This window comes from Crotalus tigris, unplaced genomic scaffold (assembly GCF_016545835.1).
Source record: "Crotalus tigris isolate CLP2741 ecotype Arizona unplaced genomic scaffold, ASM1654583v1 scf7180000018464.579312, whole genome shotgun sequence".
NCBI lineage: Eukaryota > Metazoa > Chordata > Lepidosauria > Squamata > Viperidae > Crotalus > Crotalus tigris.
In genome coordinates, this window is record NW_024097020.1 from 56,995 (window position 1) to 78,989 (window position 21,995).

General features: G+C 35.8%; 1 protein-coding gene across 2 annotated transcripts in view; it reads left to right on the forward strand.

Moving 5' to 3' along the window:
• MAMDC2 (MAM domain containing 2) overlaps window positions 1-21,995 on the forward strand; it is a 49,617-nt gene that overhangs the window by 21,132 nt on the left and 6,490 nt on the right. For both annotated transcript variants that reach the window (XM_039352639.1, XM_039352638.1), the window contains exons 3-9: window positions 232-503; window positions 1,893-1,977; window positions 3,386-3,523; window positions 13,851-14,107; window positions 15,049-15,142; window positions 16,342-16,488; window positions 18,336-18,601. In XM_039352639.1, coding sequence (XP_039208573.1) covers window positions 232-503; window positions 1,893-1,977; window positions 3,386-3,523; window positions 13,851-14,107; window positions 15,049-15,142; window positions 16,342-16,488; window positions 18,336-18,601 — 1,259 coding nt within the window. The remainder of the gene's footprint in view (window positions 1-231; window positions 504-1,892; window positions 1,978-3,385; window positions 3,524-13,850; window positions 14,108-15,048; window positions 15,143-16,341; window positions 16,489-18,335; window positions 18,602-21,995) is intronic.

The window sequence follows — 21,995 nt, forward strand, 5'->3', positions numbered from 1 at the left end:
TTTACAGAGAAGGGAAAGGTATTGCAGCCTATATTTCAATCATCCACCCAATATGGTAATTTCCAGATATTTTGGATTCCTACACATCCTTCATCTGAACCAAAAGTAAAAGAGGCAATTTTCCTTCAGCTCAATCACTGACCATATTGGGTGAAGTTGATTGCACTTAAGAGTCCTAAGCATCAGTAAAGCATGTCTTCTTATTCAAACCCAATCATTGTACATTTTCAGGTCATTACATTTCTGTGGATACCTCACGAGGAACAAGTGGTGACACAGCTGTATTGCTCAGCCCTGAACTATACACAGGAGAGTGGAGTTGTATTCGTCTTATATATCAGATTGCATCAGCTTCAGAACTGCCTCTAGGTTCTATTACCCTAAACCTACATATAAGAGTGGAAGGTGAAAGCTTTGATCATTTGCTTTGGACAACCACAGAACATTCAGAGAGCTGGCTCATAGCCAGTGTAGATGTAAAAAATAGGACAGACAGATTCAAGGTAAGTAAGCATCTGAAACAAGTCTTTGCAAATTACATACATATACAATTGTAGATGAATGAAAAGAACTATAACACTTTTCATGTTTATCTCTTTTCTTATGAAACATAAATATCTGAAACAATTACAGCCTTTTTACTATTTGTGAAAGGATACTCAACATCCACATATCCACTTCAATAATATATCAGATATTCTAATTAATGTGTAAATCAGAGGGGAACCTGCTATCCTTATGGATTAATTGTACCACAAAACATATCAAAAAAGATCATTGTTCTATATTTTAGACTTTTCTTAGCAAAACCAGATAACTGTAGTAGTCTTTAAAGAAAAAAACAATGGAAAATAGTTTATTCTCTAAAGTACAATGATCTTAACTTTGATCTTTCTTCATATAATTTTGTAAACAGACATGTATATGAATATATCACTCTTTTGAAAACAGCAATATTATTCAATTTGAAAATAGCAATGTTACTAAAAGTGGGAAAAATGTAATGAAAAGATTAACAAAAGGGAAAAGCAAATATAGCAAATATATTTGGTTTGCACCAAATCCAGACACTATAGATTATATTTAAAACTTTTCTGTGCTTGCAAATCATCCTTGCTTCATATAACACTTCATACATTTTAAAATATTTAAACTTTTCACCTTTATTTTTTGGAATATTTCATTAATTTCATCCAGTCATTAATTTCATAGGGAGAGCCAATTTGTGTGATTAAGGCATTAGACTAGAAACTAGGAGACTGAGTTTTAGTCCCACTTTAGGCATGAAAGCCGACTCGTGACTTTTTGGGCCACTCGCTTTCTGATGGCCATGACATCAGGCTCCGGCAAGAAATTGGTCATTACCTGTTGCAACCAATGGATCAACAGTCAGTTGATGGGGGTGGGTGGGTGGGAGAGCTGATCCTGCAGATGCAGGAAAATGAAAAAGGATCTATATTCATTTTCTTTTTATAACCAAACATTGTCAAAGAACTTCTTTTATATTGGGTGTTCAGTTTTATACTCAGTCCGGATTCATTCAGCAACCATATATTCATGATTCTATCTCTTTTGTATCGTTGCATGTATTTTATAACCCACTCAAATGCATCATGTATTGTTCCTGACATATTCTTACTTCTATATGACAAAGGAGGCATAATCACTTTTTTTCCTCTCTCAATCTGAACAATATTTAGAGATGGTGTCTACTAACATAGACATTAAGCACTGCTCTGAAAGACTGATGTTCAAGAAAATATTGTAAGAAGGGTAAGAGGAAGTTAACCCAAATTCAGTGATTCATGGCCCAATCATTTAAGCTTTTTATTTTCTAAAACAAGTTATTATTAAAACACAGTGCTTACTCTACTTTTATGCTTATTTTACAGATTGTACTGGAAGCTATACTGGGAACAGAAACTTTTGCCAGCATAGCAATTTTTGAAATCAAAATTTCAAATGGCTACTGCATAGGTAAGTAGCTATTTTAATGTCTATAAATAGCATAACAATATAATATTTAATTGGGAATCTATTGTCATAAGAGTATTAGTTAAGAGAATTTCAATATAATATTGAAATATTATATTGTATTACTCTTAACCTGACAAGTAGTGTATTTGTGAATAATTATAATAAACTAAGTATAATTTGCTGCCCATGTTTCCAAATCTTTAGAAATCTTTGTTGCTCAGTCATGACTTAATACAAGAACAGCTACGCTGCAATAATGAAAAAGAACATGTTGCCTTAGTACTGGCTTGCAAGTATTCATAGATTAAAATGAATTAGGACATATTTAGGTTCTGTAACATCACTTGTACAGCTGTTAGTATCTTCTGTGTCATTGAATTTAAGGTGTGAGGACTTAAATTCAGAGTGATGATATTACAGTTAAGGACATTCCACAAGCATTGAATTTTAATTCTAATTTCTGGAAGCCATAGAGCAGGAGTCCTCAACTCCCGGTCTGTGGATTGGCACTGGGCCGCAGCATGCCAGAAACTGGGCCACGCAAACAAGTGAAGCCCCATCCTCGGGATGCAGGCAGCACACAAAACCACGCCCCCTCCGGTCTGTGGAAAAACCTCTCCATGGAACCGGTCCTTAGTACCCAAAAGATTGGGGGTCACTGCCTTAGATTTTATGGAGGGCACAGAATTTGAGAAAAGTAGAATGGAATCTGGGAATTATTGAAGGTTTAAATGCATTATATCACTTGCAAGAAGATTCAAAAGAAAAACTAAACTATAAATATGATGCACGTTGATGTAATCTGTGATGTGATTGATTTGTGCACCAGGAGGCACTTTGCTGAATTTGCTGAAATTTGCTTAGTGGGATGCATATTATTTTTAACTGGATATAGTCAAAGAAGGTTATGTGTACTTTTAATTGCTAGTTTTGTCTGCAAGAAGTATGCATTCTGTCATCAGTTGACATGCTTAACTAGCCTAATAGGCACAGAGTTTATAGGGAGGAAACAGTAATATTTGCATTAATAAATGTTTGCAATTTAACACCACAGCCCCCAAACGTTTGGGCACCAGGGACCAGTTTTATGGAGAGCAGTTTTTCCATGGACTGGGGGGCATGGTTTCACATGCTGCCTGGATCCTGAGTGTGCGCAGATGGGGATCCCTGATTTAACATATCATGAAAGTTCACCAATTCCTCCTTTATATTTCCTTTCCTTGTTCTGTTTAATGGCTTGCTGGATGATGATGGTAACACATAAGATTGAAGCTTATATTATTCTAAAGATTTATTAACATTCACAGTACATGTTAAATAGAACACTAAACTGATTATAATTGACAAAAGAGATAGTTCAGCATGCCAAATCATGAATATTTATGTGCTTTGATATTTTCAACTGCAGAATGTGATTTTGAAGAAAATCATCTTTGTGGTTTTATGAATCGCTGGAATCCGAATGTTAATTGGTTTGTTGGTGGTGGAAATGTAGGAAATTCACAGTCTATCCTTCCAAAAGATCATACTTTTAGGAATGAATTTGGTAAGCAAGAATGGATTATTTATTTTGAAAGAAAGCGGGATGGAAGATATCTGTAACTTTCAATTACAAATAATTCCAGTTTCTCTCATTTGTGTTCTCAATTCTGTGTTCCAAATTCTCTCACTAGAATACAAGAGCATCATAAATGAATATTTTATAATCATGTAGTTTTAAAAATGCATGTTCCAAAAATAGATGGGAGGGAAAACTGCAAATTGAATTTGGGTAATGGCAATTTTGATATAAATGGGGCATTCTTTCTGCATGTTGGGAGAACAGGGAGACATAGGGATTCAGCTTTTCATAACTGTTTTCCCATCTAAAGTATAACCATGTTTTGGTCAAAACAAATTATGACCTACATTTTTGCACTAAGTGCTTTCAGGCCTGCTTTTACATTTCATTTATAGTATTCGGTTTACAATAAATTTGTATGGTGTGAATTATTTATTAAATTAAATTCAGGCATTGTTCCAAGAATAATTTCTGTATAATTTTCTCAGCTATGCTCACATAGAAAATCTAGAGAAAGAAATGAATGAAACTTCATACTAGCTGTTAAACATTCTGGTTATTAAAAAGTAAAGAATTTACTTTGTTATCTTAAAATAACTACATTCTCTAAGTATATTACTCAAAACATTACATTATTTATTTAAACCTATATTTATTAAAAAAAATGTAAAATTGTTCAAATGAGCTAAAGCTCATCTATCTATAATGGCATAAATACATTTGAATTATCTTTTTGAGCCCTGTGTAAATCAGTTAGAAATATTTTTTTCTTCTTTTTGTATCATATAATTCTGTTTATCCAGTCTAAATATCAGAGATATAAACTTTTCAAAAGCTAAGTTTGATTCAATTTTTTAAGTGGCCCAATTTAACTGATTTTTTAAAAATAAAACTTTAAAATAGAATTGTCATCTGTTGGGAAAGGTTCTTTGTTTGCTGAGATGTGAGGTAAATAATGTCTGCGGTCTTTACCCAAACTTTCTTTGAATAATTTTCAAATGCGAGAAAAAAAAATATTCATGAATTCCTTCATTTCCCAGAACTATGGTCAGATGCTATTTTGAAGCATTAGAATATCTTCTGGAGAAGACTGAGAGATCAGAGGCGCTACCGAAGAAAAATAATTAAAAAGTATATTCTCCCCCCCCCCCTTTTAATGGGAGCTTTCAGAGAATCCTTTTTCATGAAGGGCACATCCATATCCAATTATAAGATAAAACATATAATAAAAGCAAAAACAATAGAAATAATTCTTTTCAGAGAAGTAAAAATAAATTAATTAATTTAGTTTCTTAGAAGTACTAAAACAATATGTTTTCATCATAGAGTTTTTCGGCATTATAAGACTATCGCAATGATAATTGAAATATACTGATAGAACCTGCATAAAACTAATCTGTAAAACAACTTCTTCAAATCTTGTAATATTCAAAAACAGTAGACTACAATTAAGTTGGAAAACTTTGATCTCCATGGATACTTTCTAATGTAAGAATGTCCTAAATTAGGAATAAATACTCAGGAAAGGAATGAAAGAAAGCTTTTGAATGACAAAGAAGTTATATTTCTGGTAAAAATTTAGCTTAGGGTTTTGTTTTTTTGCAAATTAGATGAGCTGAGTTCTTAACTTTTAAATTAGAGACCTTTGAGAAGATGTTAAACCACAATGTATTAAACCACAATGTGTTATATTTGTGCACTGGAAAGGCTGAGTGCAACAGATGCATTTAGCTCTAAAAATAGAGCAGCTGTGCAAGGCAAGGATTAATTTTGCTCATTCAGCAGACATTGCTCATTCCATGTGGTCTTTTGAGTTAGATAAAAAAGATAGTTCATCTTATATTATTTTTGGGGGGATTACATTGGTTTTTTTCTGGAAAATTGGAGAGGCCAGGATCCACCCTGTTTACTGTAGAGTTTGGGACCATTTTTAAAACAAGCAACATCTTTGTACCATTTTAGAATAACTAATTAATAAGAACTAGTAAGAGCCAAGATAGTGGAGGAGAAGGGGTCAGTAAAAAGCTGTAGAAATGCATTTATATATTTCTGCATTACTGAAATTACTTTACTAAGAATAGGTCACAAAATGCTATCAGTATAGATGTGGAAATCATTCTGGATTGTCTTCTGATGGTCTGCCGTAGTATGGAAAAGTCTTAATGTGGAAATTCACGGCTTCTGAAATATTTTCAAAGGATCAAATAGATAAACATAACTGGCAGATAGATTATAACTTCTATGGTTAAGATCTCATTAAAAAAAGGTCTATTTCCCTGGACTTTTTCCAGTTACTCATTGGAAATTAATAGCTTTTTCCCCTAATCTGAGTAGATTCTAGTTAGTAATATATTATACTGTGTTACTTGGTATCTGAACCTATGGCTTTGGAATCTTGATATTAAAACAATTTCTTATGGGAAAATTGTACTCATTTACCTCAAAAGTCTCAGATAGCTATTCACACTAACACAACAGAGTTTTATCTCTGAAATAAAGAGAAAAGTATGCTTTACTTCCAGAACTGCCGCCTGGTTCCTGTTCTACAAGCAAATGTAACTTTTGAAATGAATTAATTTAGCAGAATCTATAGAAATTTGCTGCTTCCTTTAAAATGACAAAAACAATATGAGCTTTCTCCTTTGGGTCTTGTGATTCTTCACATCACAATGCTCCTGGCATCAATTCATGTTCCCTAGCGCCATCCTACAGATGCAGGTGCGTGAAAGTGTTTTTCTGCTGATGTACACTACAGCAGATTGAAATATATTTTGAACCTACAAAGTCCTTGACTTACAATCATTCATTTGGTGACTATTCAAGTTACAATAGCACTGGAAAAGTGACTTATGATCATTTTTCACGCTTATGACTGTTGCAGCTACGTGATCAGAATTCAGACACTTGGCAACTGACTCATATGTATGACAGTTGCAGTGTCCTGGGGTCACGTGATCACCTATTGCAACATTTTGACAAGCAGAGTCAATGGGGAAGCCAAATTTGCTTACCAACCTTGTTACTAACCTAACAACTGCAGTGATTCATTTAACAACTGTGGCAATAAAGGTCATAAAATGAGGGAAACTCAATTGTTTTGCTTAGCAACAGAAATTTTGGACTCAATTGTGGTTGTAAGTCAAGGACTACCTGTACTCATTCAAAAAATAAAAATAAAAATGACAGGCATGGACTTTTCAGTTACACCAAAAATGAAAGGAGGTACAAAATGGTGTTGTGATATACCCCCTAAAACTAGAAATATGTAAAATGGATGAGATTTAAAAGAAGCTGGAAGAATTAGTGGGGAACACCTCTCAAACAGATGAACTATTACACTACAGGCACATTATTAGGTCCTGCTAATTCTTAAAGAGACAGTGGTGTGCCCTCTCTTTAAAGGACCACTGCTTGATCTAGATAGCCTGGACAGTTTCCTTCCTGTCTCCAACTTCCCATTTCTAGGGAAGGTGATGGAGGGAGTGGCTGCATGGGCAGCTTCAGAGAACTCTGGATAAAGCGGATTATCTAGACCAGGGCTTTTCAACCTTTACACAGATTGTACCACTTTTAGGACATGACAATATTTGAGTACCACCAGTGCTTAGCAAGGTGTCAAAAACTTGATGACTAAAAAAAAAGGGAGGGGATTTTGGGTTTTACTGATTAGATTCATTTGTTGTTATAGAAATGGCTACTTTATAATATTATGGAAAAGTAAAAAGTTGAGGTTCAATGTTAATGCTTCCTTCTACTGCAACAGAGGAAGTATGTTCTTTTTCCCTTTTCCCCCTCAATTTCCCCCCCCTTTTCCTCCCCACTGTGTCCTACTATTTGCTTTTGTATTTTGTTCTATAATCTAATAAAATATTACAAACTGTAGAAAAAAAGAAAAAAAGTACCAGTTTTAATTTCTTTGGTGGCTGTTCCTTTGCTGAATCACTTTCCCTTTGCGCTGACAAATGTATGATGAATTTATCCATGTTTATTAATATGCACCGCTACCAGCTACTTCAGGGGTCTTCAACCTTTTAGGACACTTTTAGGACTTCAACTCCCAGAATTCCCCAGCCCTCCTGGCTGTTGAGGAATTCTGGGAGTTAAAGTCCACAGGTATTAAAGTTGCTAAGTTTGTAGACTCCTGAGCTGGCTGGTTGGCCCAGTGTAGTAAGAATGCACCCCACCCCCACTCCCTTCCCTTTACCCATAAAGACACAGGAATCAAGTGCAAAGCAAGAAATTAAAACACAACCTCCATGTTTTTTTCTCTTTCAGCTGCCTCAGGCGTGTCACATGTCACAATGTTACAATTCTAGACTGAAAGGCTCCGGCAATTGCGAAAAGCTTTAGCTTTAAATTAAGCCAGTTTACCTTTAAAGAAAACTTTCTAAAAGCCACAGACAGAGTCAATTAAAGGGGGTAAAACTAATTAATTTGTTTAAAGGGATTAAACCTTTCCTGTTGTCTTTTTTTCCTTTCCCCCCCAAACCATGTTCTTTTATAGCCTCTCTCTTCCCCCTCCCCTTTTCTTAAGTTCACCTCCAACTCCGAACTGCTTCTGGAAGCGCCAATCAGCTGGAGCCCAGCCAGCTCCTGGGGCTTTTGCCGAGCCCAGACAGTCCTGCAGCTGCAGCTGCCTCTCGCTCAGGCTTGGCTCGCCTCGGCTCATTCCCCTCCCCTGCTATACTTGGCCAGCAATTGCGTACCACCTGCCATGTGGCAAAGTACCACAAGTGGTACGCGTACCACCAGTTGAAAAGCCCTGATCTAGACATCTTTCAGTCAGGGCCCAGGCCATGGTTTGGGACTGAGATGGCATTGATTGCACTCATGGATGACCTCTGGCAGGAGCGGGATGGAGGTAGTGCATCCATCCTAGCTTTCTTAACCTCTCAGCAGTATTCAATACCACCGATTGTAGTATTCATCTGAACCAGCTCTGAGAACTGGGGGTGGAAAGCACGGTACTGTACCTTCTTACAGGGCCAGTTCCAGTTGGTGTTGATAGAAGGGAGAGAGATCTAGCCCATGGCCTTTACTTCGCAGGGTGCCTTTGGGCTCTGGTCTCCCTCTCCTTCGATTTAACATCTACGTGAGGCTGCTGGGTGAGGTGATCTATTGGTTTGGTTGAGATATCATCAGTATGCGGATGATACCCAGCTCTATATCTCTACCCCAGGCCTCTTGAATGATGCCATGGATGTCTTATCCCAGTGTCTGGGAGCTGTTGGGGACCAGATGAGGCAAAACAAACTCCAACTCAATCCTTGTAAGTGACTGTGGGTATTTAGATCCCCCAGAGACAAGGATCTTCCATCTTTGCTTCTGGATGGGGCAGCCCTGCCCCAAATAGACCCAGTATGCAATTTGGGGATCCTCCTGGACTTGCAGCTCCTGCTTGAAGAGCAGGTGGCAGCTGTGGTCAGGGCAGCCTTTGTATACCTTCAAGTGATGTGCCAGTTGCATCCATACCTGGACTGGGAGGCCCTGCTCATGGTAACTCATACCCTTGTAATCTCCAAATTTCACTACTGTATCAGGCTTTACATTGGGGCTGCTCTTGAAGACCATTCAGAAATTTTAATTGGTGCAGAATGCAGTCACACCGGTAGTAATTGGTGCCAGATATATGGCACATGTAATATCACTCCTGCAGGAGCTGCACTGGTTACCAGTATATTTCCAGATGCAATTCAAGGTACTGATGATTATGTATAAAGCCCTACATGGCTTGGAACCAGGATACCTGAAGGATTGCCTTTTCCAAGAGTTTCTACCCATCCAATTAGATCAAATAGGATGGACATGCTACAGATCCCATCAGCCAAAGAATGTTGGCTGACAGGGACTAGAAGATGAGCTTCTTTCTTCTCCTCTGTGGAACATTATCCCTCTGGAGATTAGTTAGTCTTCTGTAAAGCATTGATGACCTGGCTATGCTTTCGAGCCTACATGCGCCAAGGGTCCTGCCTCCTGGCGATATTGTTCAGGCCAGATATCTTGTTTATATATACTGAAATTAGATGTTTTAAAGTTTTTTATTGTTTTAATTTTTTATTATTTTTATTGTTTTAAAATATTTTTTAAGATTTTAATTGCAATGTTTCTGAATTTGACCCATCCAGAGTTGTTTGCTGAGATGGGCAGCTACAGAAATCAAATAAAATAAGCTAACTTTAAATAAGGGTTAGCTTATGTATTGTCCCATATAATTTTGCTTAGGCTTTAGGCTGATTGCTAGTTCTAAAAGAGAAAAACAAAGATATACTGAACAAATTACAGTAAACATAAAATCTGTTCTGGGAGTTCATGGGAAATCAAAAATTTGCCAGAACCATAAAAGTGGCATCAGATGTCAAGCCAATTCTTTTTGATAATCCAAATGGGAAAAGACCAATAAGTGAAGCTAATGGTTTGAAAAACATCAGCCAACATTAGTTCTTGTTATTATTATGGAACTTCTGCTTGGCATCAAACATCACAAACCAACACAAAAACAATGAAGCATCATCTTCTTAGTATTCTGTCATACCCCCTTTTAATACAGTATGTATTACTTGGATCTTTTTTCCCTCTTCATCTGTACTTATGTCAGGCTGACTGATTTTTTGGTATTTTATTCTGCTTGATTTGCAAAATATAAAAGGAGTCTTTGTTATATAGGCTGCAATTTGAAAGATATCTGACATGCAGTTTCAGTACTGATTTGGCTGTACTAAAACATTTAAATGTGAATTAAATCCAGTTTTGGTCACCACGACGTAAAAAAGATGTTGAGACTTCCGGTTTTGCACAATAGCGACTGATTGCAGGCTTGCAGATTCTCCACACCCCCACAGCTAATTTCGCCCTGCCTGGGGACCCTAAATGGGTCTAAGTCACTCCGGAGAGGCGACGAAGAAAGAAGGGTGCTCCAGCGATTGTGGAATGGCGGCGGCCATTCCGTTCGACTTGGGGAAAGTCTTCTAACCCGACAGGAGAAAGGCTGGCCATATTGCATCGACCAGCCCAAGCTACTAGCAACCAAAGTCCAAAAGCACTAACCAGCACTACTGTGAACAGCATGCTTGAAACTGGGTGAGAAATTTGATCTTCTCTTTTCTATTCTACATTTAATTTCTTGGAAAAGATCCCCAAGAAGCAAAATACCTCTGAAAGGGAAGAAGGGATTTCTGCCCTACCCTTATTCTAATGGAAGCAGTGAATTAATCTTTTTATGGAGGATCAAAATATATGGAAGTGAAATAAATATAAAACCTGAAATTTAAAACTTAAATTTGGCTAAATCTAAAATTGTTTGAATGGTTAAGACTCTCATTTTAAAGATAATTGTTCATTTTGGAAATTGAAAAACAAATAGTTGCTGACACCTAGTGGTGGATGAAGACTACGACAGCTATGACTTTAATATAAGACTTGGCAAAACCTAGGAAAAACTAATCTGTGTTTGTGACCTTCAATTTTTTAACAACAAAGAACAGCTGTGACAAAAAAAGACAATAATCTGGGCTGTAAACAAAGAGAAAATTATAAATTTCAGGAAAAAAAGTCTTTTTTGAACTATTTGGATTACAAATATCTATTTAATTGGGACTCTAAAGCTATTTGCAGAGAAAAGAAAGGAAGAGAAAAACTCAAATTCTTGGCCATCATGGATCAGAGACATGTAGAAAGAACATATCAAGAAAACATAAATATTTCACAGGAGGAGATATATAGCATACTTCCACTAATTCAAACAACAATGACTTTAAACCGCAAAGAAATCCAAAATAACTTTGAAAATATAAATCAATCTATTTCTAAGTTAACTTTACAACAAAAAAAATTCCCAGAAAACAACAACAGATAAATGGATATAGAATTGAGAATAGAGATTTAAAGATGGAACTTAACAAAACAAGGAAACATGATTTAATACTAGTGGAAAAAAATTCATAAGAATTGGAAAAAACAACTTATCCCTTAAGACTACAAAATAAATCTGAGGACAAGAAAACATATTGGATAAAATGGATTGTAGAGATGTCAGGAACATTGGAGAGAAAGGAAATGATAAGAGAAGCGGAGAGAAAGAAAAAGATTTTCAACAAACGTGGAAAGGCAGAAGCCCTGTACAAAGACACTTCACCTGATTTACTTTTTATATCTACAGCAACATTTATGAACATACAGAAAAACTTTTTGATTCAGCAAAATACATTGATTAAGAAAGATACTGGGCAAAGAAAAAAGACTAAAGTGGAAACCAAGAAAATAGATGATGGGACTTACCAGAGAGAATATTTAAAAAAGAAACATTTGTTTGAATATGGTTAAAGAAATATAAAAGTTTTGGAATATATATGTCATTCTATGAGGGATGAATTCCCTAAATAATATAGTATGCTTTTTTCCCCTTTTTTGTTCTCTTTCTTGATATGAGTAATATAAAAAAATGACTTAGATAAAGGAAATGTTTTAGATACTTAAATGTGATTGAATTTAAGAAAATTATAATGCATAAAAATATTTTGAATGTTAAAGGACTAGATGATTAGATGTATTAAATGGAATGTTTAAAATTTAAACATATTTTTAGTTATGGTTAAAAAGAATAAGAAATTTAGGAAATAAATATATATTAGCTTAGGAGGGATATGTATTTTAAGTAGTATGTTATTTTTTATGTTTCTTTACTCTTGCTCTCCTTTCTTTTTTTTCTGCATTGTTTTATCTATTCCTTAAGAAATGTACAAGTGTGAAATAGTTCATATGGAAAAATAGAATTAAATTTTTAAATATAATTAATTTTTTAGAAAATCTTAACCAGTAAAAATACCTAGAATTTGATGGGAGAAACAAACTAAAATAAGGACTGTAACAGGATCTATGATAAGGCAACCAGAATGATTGGATAGAAAAGAAATATTATATTGATGTGATTATTATTTTTAGGAATATTGGGAAAAAATATATATTTAATTGTTATCTATCAAAGCAATAAGAATGGTATTAACTCAATGTTTGCAAAAGAGGATATTTTGGGAAAACAGGAAATCAACTAAAACCATTATGTGGATTATAGAAATCAATTGTTAATAATTGTTTTACAAATGTAACCCAGACAACACACTGTTCACCAATTATTAAGTGATTTATGTTTTTTTAAAAAATCAATAAAATATATTACAAAAAAATAAAATAAAAAAGATGTTGAGACTCTAGAAAGAGTACAGAGAAGAGCAACAAAGATGATTAGGGGACGGAAGCTAAAACAAATAAGGAATGGTTGCTGGAATTGGGTATGTCTAGTTTAATGAAGAGAAGGACGAGGGGGGACATGATAGCAGTGTTCCAATATCTCAGGGGCTGCCACAAAGAAGAGGGAGTCAAGCTATTCTCCAAAGCACCTGAAGGCAGGACAAGAAGCAACGGGTGGAAACTAATCAAAGAGAGAAGCAACCTAGAACTAGGGAGAAATTTTCAGACAGTTAGAACAATTAACCAGTGGAACAACCTGCCTCCAGAAGCTGTGAATGCTCCAACACTGAAAGTTTTTAAGAAGAGACTGGACAGCCATTTGTCCAAAACGGTATAGGGTTTCCTGCCTGAGCAGGGGGTTGGACTAGATGACCTCCAAGGTCCATTCCAACTTTATTATTATTATTATTGATCATCGCAGTCAGCCAGATATTCAGACTGGATTTGGCATTTTGTCTACCTATCGAGTCCTTACCAGGACCTGGGATAGGCAGATGTGGATATTTGATGGTATTACAGATATCATCGCAGGATGGAAGCAGTTCCTAATAATAATAATATTATTATTATAATATTATTATTATGCATCTAGATCTGCATATATTTCATGTAATTATAATAAATTTATGTTTACTATACATTTATCTAGAATTAAACCTTATATAACTGACTGAGATATCCTTTAATGTTATATTGCATATCAGTAAACTTTTTTGCCACGTACTTTATTGGAACCATACTGATAATGTGTAGCTCTGGCTAAAACATTTTTAGATACTATAATTTCAATACTCTACATTTATTAATTAAAAACATTTCCTTTGAGTATGCTGGTTCTAATGATATAAAAAAGGAAATAGATTGTGATATGTTCATATCAAGCAACCCAGGCAAAGCTGATAGTCCAAGTGCTGAGAGTTGCAGACATACTGATTCTAACATATTAAATATGTTAGCAAATATTCTGAGAATATCCCTTCTGAGGAGTTCATTGTTGTCATGTCTTTGTACAAAATTTTATGAGACAATGTACAATTATACTATTTTCACAAATATATTTCTCTTGTAGGTCATTACATGTATGTGGATTCGCTCTACGTCAAGCACTTTCAGGAAGTAGCTCAACTGGTTTCACCTAAGACACTAACTCCAATGTCAGGCTGTTTATCTTTTTATTATCAAGTACAGCAGGAAAATGGCATTGTTTTTACTATTTATACAAGAGATGCAAATGGCTTTTATGAGGAGCTTTGGAAAGCAGATAGACCAATGAGTAATGATTGGTTGCTAGGGGAAGTTGATTTCAGCGCACCATATCCAATGGAGGTAAGGGTCTAAAAACAACAGACCTGAATCTTTGCATATTACAGCTAATTCTTGACTTCTGACCCCAGTTAAGCCCAGAATTATGGTCATAAGTTGTTGCTGTCATTAAGCAAGGTCCTCTGAAGAGTGGGAGAGGCTCTGGGTTGCTGAATGAATGGTCATACATCCAGGACTACGTTTATAGAATTTGTGATGTTATACTTGAGCTTCCTCTTCAATATGGTAGGGGCTTAACTTTATTTTATTTTAAGAATGGTATGGAGTAATGATTTTTTTCTTTATGGATTACTTCCTTTAATTAAACTCCCTTGAGAATTCTTATAAGATGCCACTCCTTTTAAAAAAAAAAGGATTCATATCGGACATAGGAAAATGGCATGCAAGGCAGTGCACATTTCTTTGACAGATGCAAATATGTGTTGCCAATCACTGCTTCTCATTTGTAGATAGTGGAAAACATATAGATATATCGTTCTTTTGGAACTCAAATCTAGCCTGGCCAGCTAGACTTTGAGTTTGGCATGTAAACAGGAATGTATGTATTGTTCAGAAAGCGAACAATATGGGTTGTAAATTTGAGTTTGTTTCTGCACATCCCAAGTTTCTGGGACAAGGACAAGTAATAGTGGAAATGCTATAAAGCTTCCTCCTTATGATATTTGGTGTGACCCTCCTAGGTAAGTGAGCATGTGATTGTAACTTTAATCACATATAAACGTTTTTATTGTTTTTTTCTCCCCTTGATCATATTTTAATGTTAACCAAATTATTTGAGTAGCAAATGATAAATGATTTGAAAAATATATATGATTTCAAGTTTTTTCCTATGTATATAAATAAGGGTTAGCTGGGAATGATTGAATTTGCTTCTTTAAGACATCTGATCACCAAAATAACATTTTGTATAATTATAATCTAACTATGCTTGGATATTTTTGCAGATTGTTTTCGAAGTTGCTTTCAGCAGTGCCAAAGGAGGATATTTGGCTCTTGATGACATTTCTTTCTCCCCAGTTTTCTGTAGCAATCAAACAGGTACAAGTTTCCCACCTTAATTAATATTTTAAGTGAACATGAATATGTTGTATAATATGCATTTTTCTTTGCCAAATAGTAATTTAATTGCTATTATACAATAAGACAACCCAACATATCTTCAGCATCAACAAGCATTGATAATTTCTCTCAAATGATATCACCTCTAGGCAAGATGGGCAACATACAAGATGGACAGACAGACAGATAGATACTAGGACATCAGTTGTTATTGAGTAAAAAGAGTTCTGCCCACACACACAGGACTGTATCAGCAAAAAGATGTTCTGCACATACTTCTCCCATTACTGGTGGAAAAACATAGAAAGGATCCATAAGAAAACAACATCCTATAAATAGTGAGGGACAATCACACAAGCTGCATCTGAACAAATTATTGATGAACTTCTTTGAATGGATTATAGCCACTCATAAATTATATTTCTAGCCATTTGTATGTTGTAGTCTTTCTTCTGGTGCACAATTCTGTTTCAGTATATATACATAGATTGTCATAGATTTAATGGAGTATGTCTCATCTTCTTACTGGAATTGAGCTAAGATGTTGAAGAAACCGATATCTTTTAAAGCAAAATGACACAATTCACAAAATGGAGCTCATTATAGCATAAGCAGATGTATAATTCACAGTGTTTCATCTCAGAAATTATGACTAAAATACTTTGCATCCCACAAATGATGAATAAAGATGTATTTGGGTAACAGTGAGTATACAAAAAAATGAACAAGTTGTGCAGCAGATGCATATATGAAGTGAAGTAGCATTTAAAAAGATATATTACTTTTTTAAACAATTGAACATTATTGGTGGAAATATTATTACTGAGGTAATAACAGATACTGAATATAGTCTTATTGTACATCTTCCATCCTTTTTATTTGATATAAATTATTTCCACTGGAGAATGCAAATTACTGTCACTAAAAATAGGATTATCAGAGACATTTCCTTTACTGGCCTTGTATTTATGTGTGAATATGTGGATAGAAGGAAATCTTTTGGCTCTGTGGGAATCCTTAATTCTCTTTAGGATATGTTTTATTCAGTGTTACTATCCATAACTGCTATTAAGGGACAAACAGCTTGATTCCTTCTTGCTGATTTTGCTAGTATTTATCAGCTTGATTTTTCAGGTATGCAGTTTCAATTCTCTTCCATTTGATCTGTTATCCCTTAGGCCTTTCCTTCAGTCCCTTACAGGCAAGTTGCACTTTTGAAGAGAATTTTTGCCATTTTTATCAAGATTACAAGGATGGTCCTGGTTGGAGCAGGATAAAAGTGAAGCCTAATGCATATAGACCGGGTGACCATACTACCGGCTCAGGTAAGTAAAAATTCTTTATGGGAAAATGTATAGGGTGAGTCCTGTCTGTGGGCACACGAGCCGTTGTCCCAGCAGAGTTCGCTAGAGTAGCGAGTACATGGCATTTGGAAGCAACAGGGCAGGAAGTGAGCAAGCAAGCGGCATTTGCCCCCCGGGGATGTCCTGGAGATGGCAAGAGACTGGCCTCGGCCACGCTCACCCAGTCTGCCATGACCACTACAGCCACGTCCACCCAGTATGCCCATCCCCCCCGAGGGCATCACAATGCTGATGCAGCTCTGGCACTTTGCGATAAATAAGTGGGTTTTGGGTTGCAGTTTGGGCACTTGGTCTCTAAAAGGTTCGCCATCACTGACCTAGTTAGTACCAGCTTCACATAAATTTAGATGAAGTATTATTTCAGAAATTTCAAAAGCAAGATCTCAGTTAAAGAGTTTTCATACATGGGGCTTCCCCTTCCTACCAGCAGTGATCAGATGCTGACAAAAAGAGAGGGACAGGAGTGGGGAATGATTTAAGCCTGCTGTATAAGTTCACTGAGGGAAGAGATGCTGGCCAAACTTCAAAGTCTGAGGTTCTGGTTCACCTCCAAAATAGCTTTTCTATTAAAAGAACAATTTCAAATTAAGGCACTAATCATTAATATGATAAACGACATAGCAACATTATATGAAACAAGTTCAGCCAGACCCATATACATATATTGATGTCTAGTTTTGTGCAAAAGTGCTGTGTATGTCTGAAGATCTAACAATGAGTTTCAGACAAGGGATTTTTTTTTGTTTTTAATGATTTGCCTATTGAAAAATTCAGGGAGGAAAATTAAATTACAGGCAGTCCTTGACTTAGTCATTCAGTGTCTGTTCAAAGTTATAACACCATTGGAAAAAATGATTTATGATGGTTTTCGCACTTATGACCATTACGTATCCCCATAGTGAAAAGGTAAAGGTTTCTCTGTCAGTCTGACTCTGGGGCATAGTGCTCATCTCCGTTTCTTGGCCGAGGGAGCCAGTGTTGTCCGAAGACAATTTCTGTGATCATGTGGCCAGCATGGCTATATGCCAAAGATGCATGGAACGCTGTTACCTTCCCACTGAAGTGGTAGCTACTTATCTACTTCCATTTAGATGCTTTTGAACTGTTGGTGGGCAAGAGCTGGGAGCTCAAACCATTAGCGGAGTTTGGGTCTTGAATCTGGGCTGGCAGCTCCCCAGTTGGCAAGCTCTGCATCTTTAACAGCTGAACCATCATTCCATGGTCTCATGATCAAAATTCAGGCGCTTGGCAACTATCATGTATTTATGAAAGCAGCACTGTCTCTAGGCGTGTGATCACCATTCATAATCTTTTCAGCCAGCTTCTGACAAGCAAAATCAATGGGGGAAACCAGATTCACTTAATGCAGTGATTCACTTAACTGTGGCAAAGGTCATAGAATGGGTCAAAACTCATTTACCAACTGCTTTGCTTAGCAACAAAAATGTTGGGCTCAATTCTGGTCATAAGTTGAGACTACCTGTATATGTAACCTAATTACCATTCCTATAGTTATGGCAATATAGCTTTGGAACAAAATTAATCTAAAGGTTGGGTTAAAATGATTTTTTTTACTGTAAAGATAACATGTATTAATATTAATATGTAACAATGGGAAAATGGCAACTAAAAATATTCAAGCCTGGAAAGATTATTTAAGATATTATTATATGAAATAGTTCTTTAGAGACATGATCTTATATAGCAGTCCTAGCTTGCAAACATGGCACTGGAAGTCCACTACAATATCTAGAAATATCCCAGGAGTAAATTGCTTGAAATGATTTAAACATTACGTTGCATTACAGGTTTCTATTTGCTGGCAAATACAAAGTTTACATCGCAACCTGGATATATTGGCCGCTTATATAGCCCCACTCTGCCAGAAAACTTACAATATTGTCTGAGATTTTATTATGCCTTGTTTGGCTTTTTCAAAATGAGAGATTCCCTGGCTATTTATATCTTTGAAGAAAACCATATTGTTCAGGAAAAAATCTGGTCTGTCTCAGAAACTCCCAGAAGAGTCTGGACTCAAGCTGAAATCACCTTCAGAAAGCCCATGCCTTGCAAGGTAACAACCAATGTTTTCTGTCTTGGATACTGTTATTGTCAGCTTCTCCTAAATGAGTCATAATGACTCCTCTGTGAAAAAAGGGCAAAAGGATTTGTTCATCTTCTGTCTTTTCCAGTAAAAAACAGTCAAATTATCCTGGCAGATGGGAATGTGACCACAGATAGAAGGGCAGTCATTATATAGTTTGTGTGGCAGGAGGTTGTACACAAAAAGAAGCAATTATTCAAATAAAAAGGCAACTTTTAATTTTTATTGTGTTATCTGTTGTGGAAAGAAGAGTTCTAGCATTATTTCTTTAGATTGATTTAGTTAAATTAGAGCTTAAACCCTACTAATAGTTCTTATGATAAAAATATCAGTGGAAATGCTGTACCCAGCCACTGAATAGTATGCAACTAAAGTCACATTATGATTATTTTCTGTGACATGCATTGCCAGGCATATTGTAAACATTTTTTGTTGACTAACAAGATTATATGTAATTTGGGACAGTGCATTGTAAATCTGAAGGTACTTCACCGGACGTTCAGTTCATATGGAAATATGCCGTTCATACTGAAGATAGTAATAGATTTATGAAATTTTTAAAAACTGTACCAGAGTGAGGCATATTCAAGTTGTTTTAATAATTTTGATCCGAATGGAAAGGAAATTTAAAATATTAATGCCAATTGTAACAAATGTATTAATAATGTGCTTTGTGTGCATAGACAGTAAAAATGAATGGCTACTTTCATGGCTGCCAATGTAATATTTGCTCATATTATCTGGGAATATGTATTGTAGATCAAAAGATTCTAAGTTTAGAATCTTTATTTCAGTCCACTATATAGCATAAATACTGGTAGAACACAACCAGCATTTACTTCATTTTCCCTGTAGCTGATTTTATGCAACTTTGATTTTTTCCTTTCCAAGTGTCTATAGAAACAGTAAACACCCTCAGCTGCCAAGTTGAATCTTGGCCATCCTTGAATGTCACATAGCACAAGAGAATCTGATCTTTCCATTGCTTTTACAGCATTTCCAATTAAAAAATTTCAGCCATCAGAAACTCTTTTTGATGTGTTTTACTCTGCATTTTTCCTCAAATAAGAAATAGTGAATATTTAAAAATATTTTATTTCAGTCTTTGTCATTTCAGCTGGAAAAGCTGGAAAGCAGAATAATGAAAGACTTGGTTTCCAGGGATGAGACATTTTGGCGTATCTATTTGAAATTAGCTCTCTAAACCAATTACTGGTACTACAATATTTCATATAGAAGAAACTAGCCACTAACATTAATGAGCTCCTTGAAAACATCATTTTAGAACATATGCTTTGTGTAATTAAATCAAATGCAATAAACTTAAAACAAAAAGTAAGAAAATCATATTATTTGTATTATTAATTTTTATTATACTTCTCAGGTTGTCTACAACAAGGTCTTAATGTTTATGTGCTTTTTCTAGAAAGCAAGTATAAAAAGGACATTAAATCACTGAAATACTGAGGCTTTTCAGACTATGTAATAATAATAATAATGAGGAGGAGGAGGAAAAGAAAAAGTAGTAGTAGTAGTACTAGTTGGAAGGGACCTTGGAAGTCATCTAGTCCAACCCTCTGCTCAGGCAGGAAACCCTATACCATTTCAGACAAATGGCTATCCAGTCTCTTCTTAAAAACTTCCAGTGTTGGAGCATTCATAACTTCTGGAGGCAGGTTGTTCCACTAATTAATTGTTTTAACTGTCAGGAAATTTCTCCTTAGTTCTAGGTTGCTTCTCTCTTTAATTAGATTAGCGCCCAATGTTCAAGTCTGTCGAGATCCTTCTGTATCTTAAGCCTATCTTCTGGAGTATTGGCTATTCCTGCCAGCTTGGTGTCGTCTGCAAATTTGATGAGTTCCCCATCTATCCCTTCATCCAAATCATTGGTGAAGATGTTGAAGAGCACTGGGCCCAGAACAGGGCCCTGGGGCACCCCACTACACATTTCCCTCCATGTAGATGCAGTTCCATTGAGGACCACACGCTGAGTACAGCAGATCAGCCAGCTTCAAATCCATCTCTTGGTGATGCTGTCTAACCTACATTTTTCTATCTTATCAAGTCGTAGGTTGTGGTCTACTTTATCAAATGCCTTACTGAAGTCCAAGTAAATTATATCCACAGATTCCTCTGATCCACTAATTTTGTCACTTGGTCAAAGAATGCAATAAGATTTGTCTGGCATGATCTGTTTTTAACAAACCCATGCCTCTAGGTGTTTGCTGATTTGTTGCTTGATTATCTTCCCAGGTATTGAGGTCAGGCTGATAGGTCTGTCTGTTTCCCATATCCATTTTTTCCCCCATTTTTGAAGATGGGAACTACACCAGCTCTTTTCCAGTCCACTGGGTAGTTCCCAGTGCTCCAGGATCTTTGAAAAATATAGTTCAGTGGTTCTGAGATCATATCTGCCAGTTCTTCAGAACCCTGGGGGGTAGTCTATCTGGTCCTGGTGATTTGAACTCATCTAGGGTCGACAAGTGCTCACTTACCGTTTTCTTGCCTATCTTAACTTGTGTTTCTAATCTGTTTTTTACGGTACTGTTTTTGATAGGTTGGACTGTTTTTTCCCGTTGTGTAAAGACAGATGCAAAAACCGAGTTAAGTAGTTCTGCTTTTTCCCTGTTGCTTGTTACCTTCTTGATTAGCAACATGTGTTGCTTATGAAATTTCAGCCAGACTGATGTTACCTAGTTTAGTAATCTGCAAGAAAACCACCAAGTTCAGAGAGCACCAAGGACCCCATAATTTCAGCTATATTTGAACAATGTTGATTTCTGCAGAAACAATAATATAATCCCAATAAAGTTGTGAAAAAGTGTTTACAGACTTTTGTAAGAACTTTAATATAGTTTCTATATATCGTTCCGATTGGAAACCAATTTGTTTCCATAATGCTTTTAACCAGATAAATTTGTTCTTGTAATTGCTTTTACTGGTATTTTAACAATATTTTAGATATTTCTTTGTAAATTTGTGTTTGAGAGAGAAAGAGAAGAGGTAAATCTAAGTGTCATCTGCTATGGGGGACGATATGAGTGCAACTCTTTCCTGAAGATTATAGGAAGCAGATTATCTAGATCTTCACCAGTAAGGATTCTGACCTGGTTATGGAATGGAAATGGCATCAGTTACTCTTATTGAAGGTTATTATTGGACCTAGATGGTAGGGAATGGAAAGATTATTATGGCAATACCCAGAAAACTACCCACATCAAATCCCACTAGCTGCCATTTGAAAAGAAAAACAAAACAAAGTTACCTAATCAGGTAATGACACATCTGCAAGCAAGCAATCAAGCACAGAGAGCATCAAAGACTCCACAGATCATTACTATCTTCCTTTGGAGAAAGCATCAAA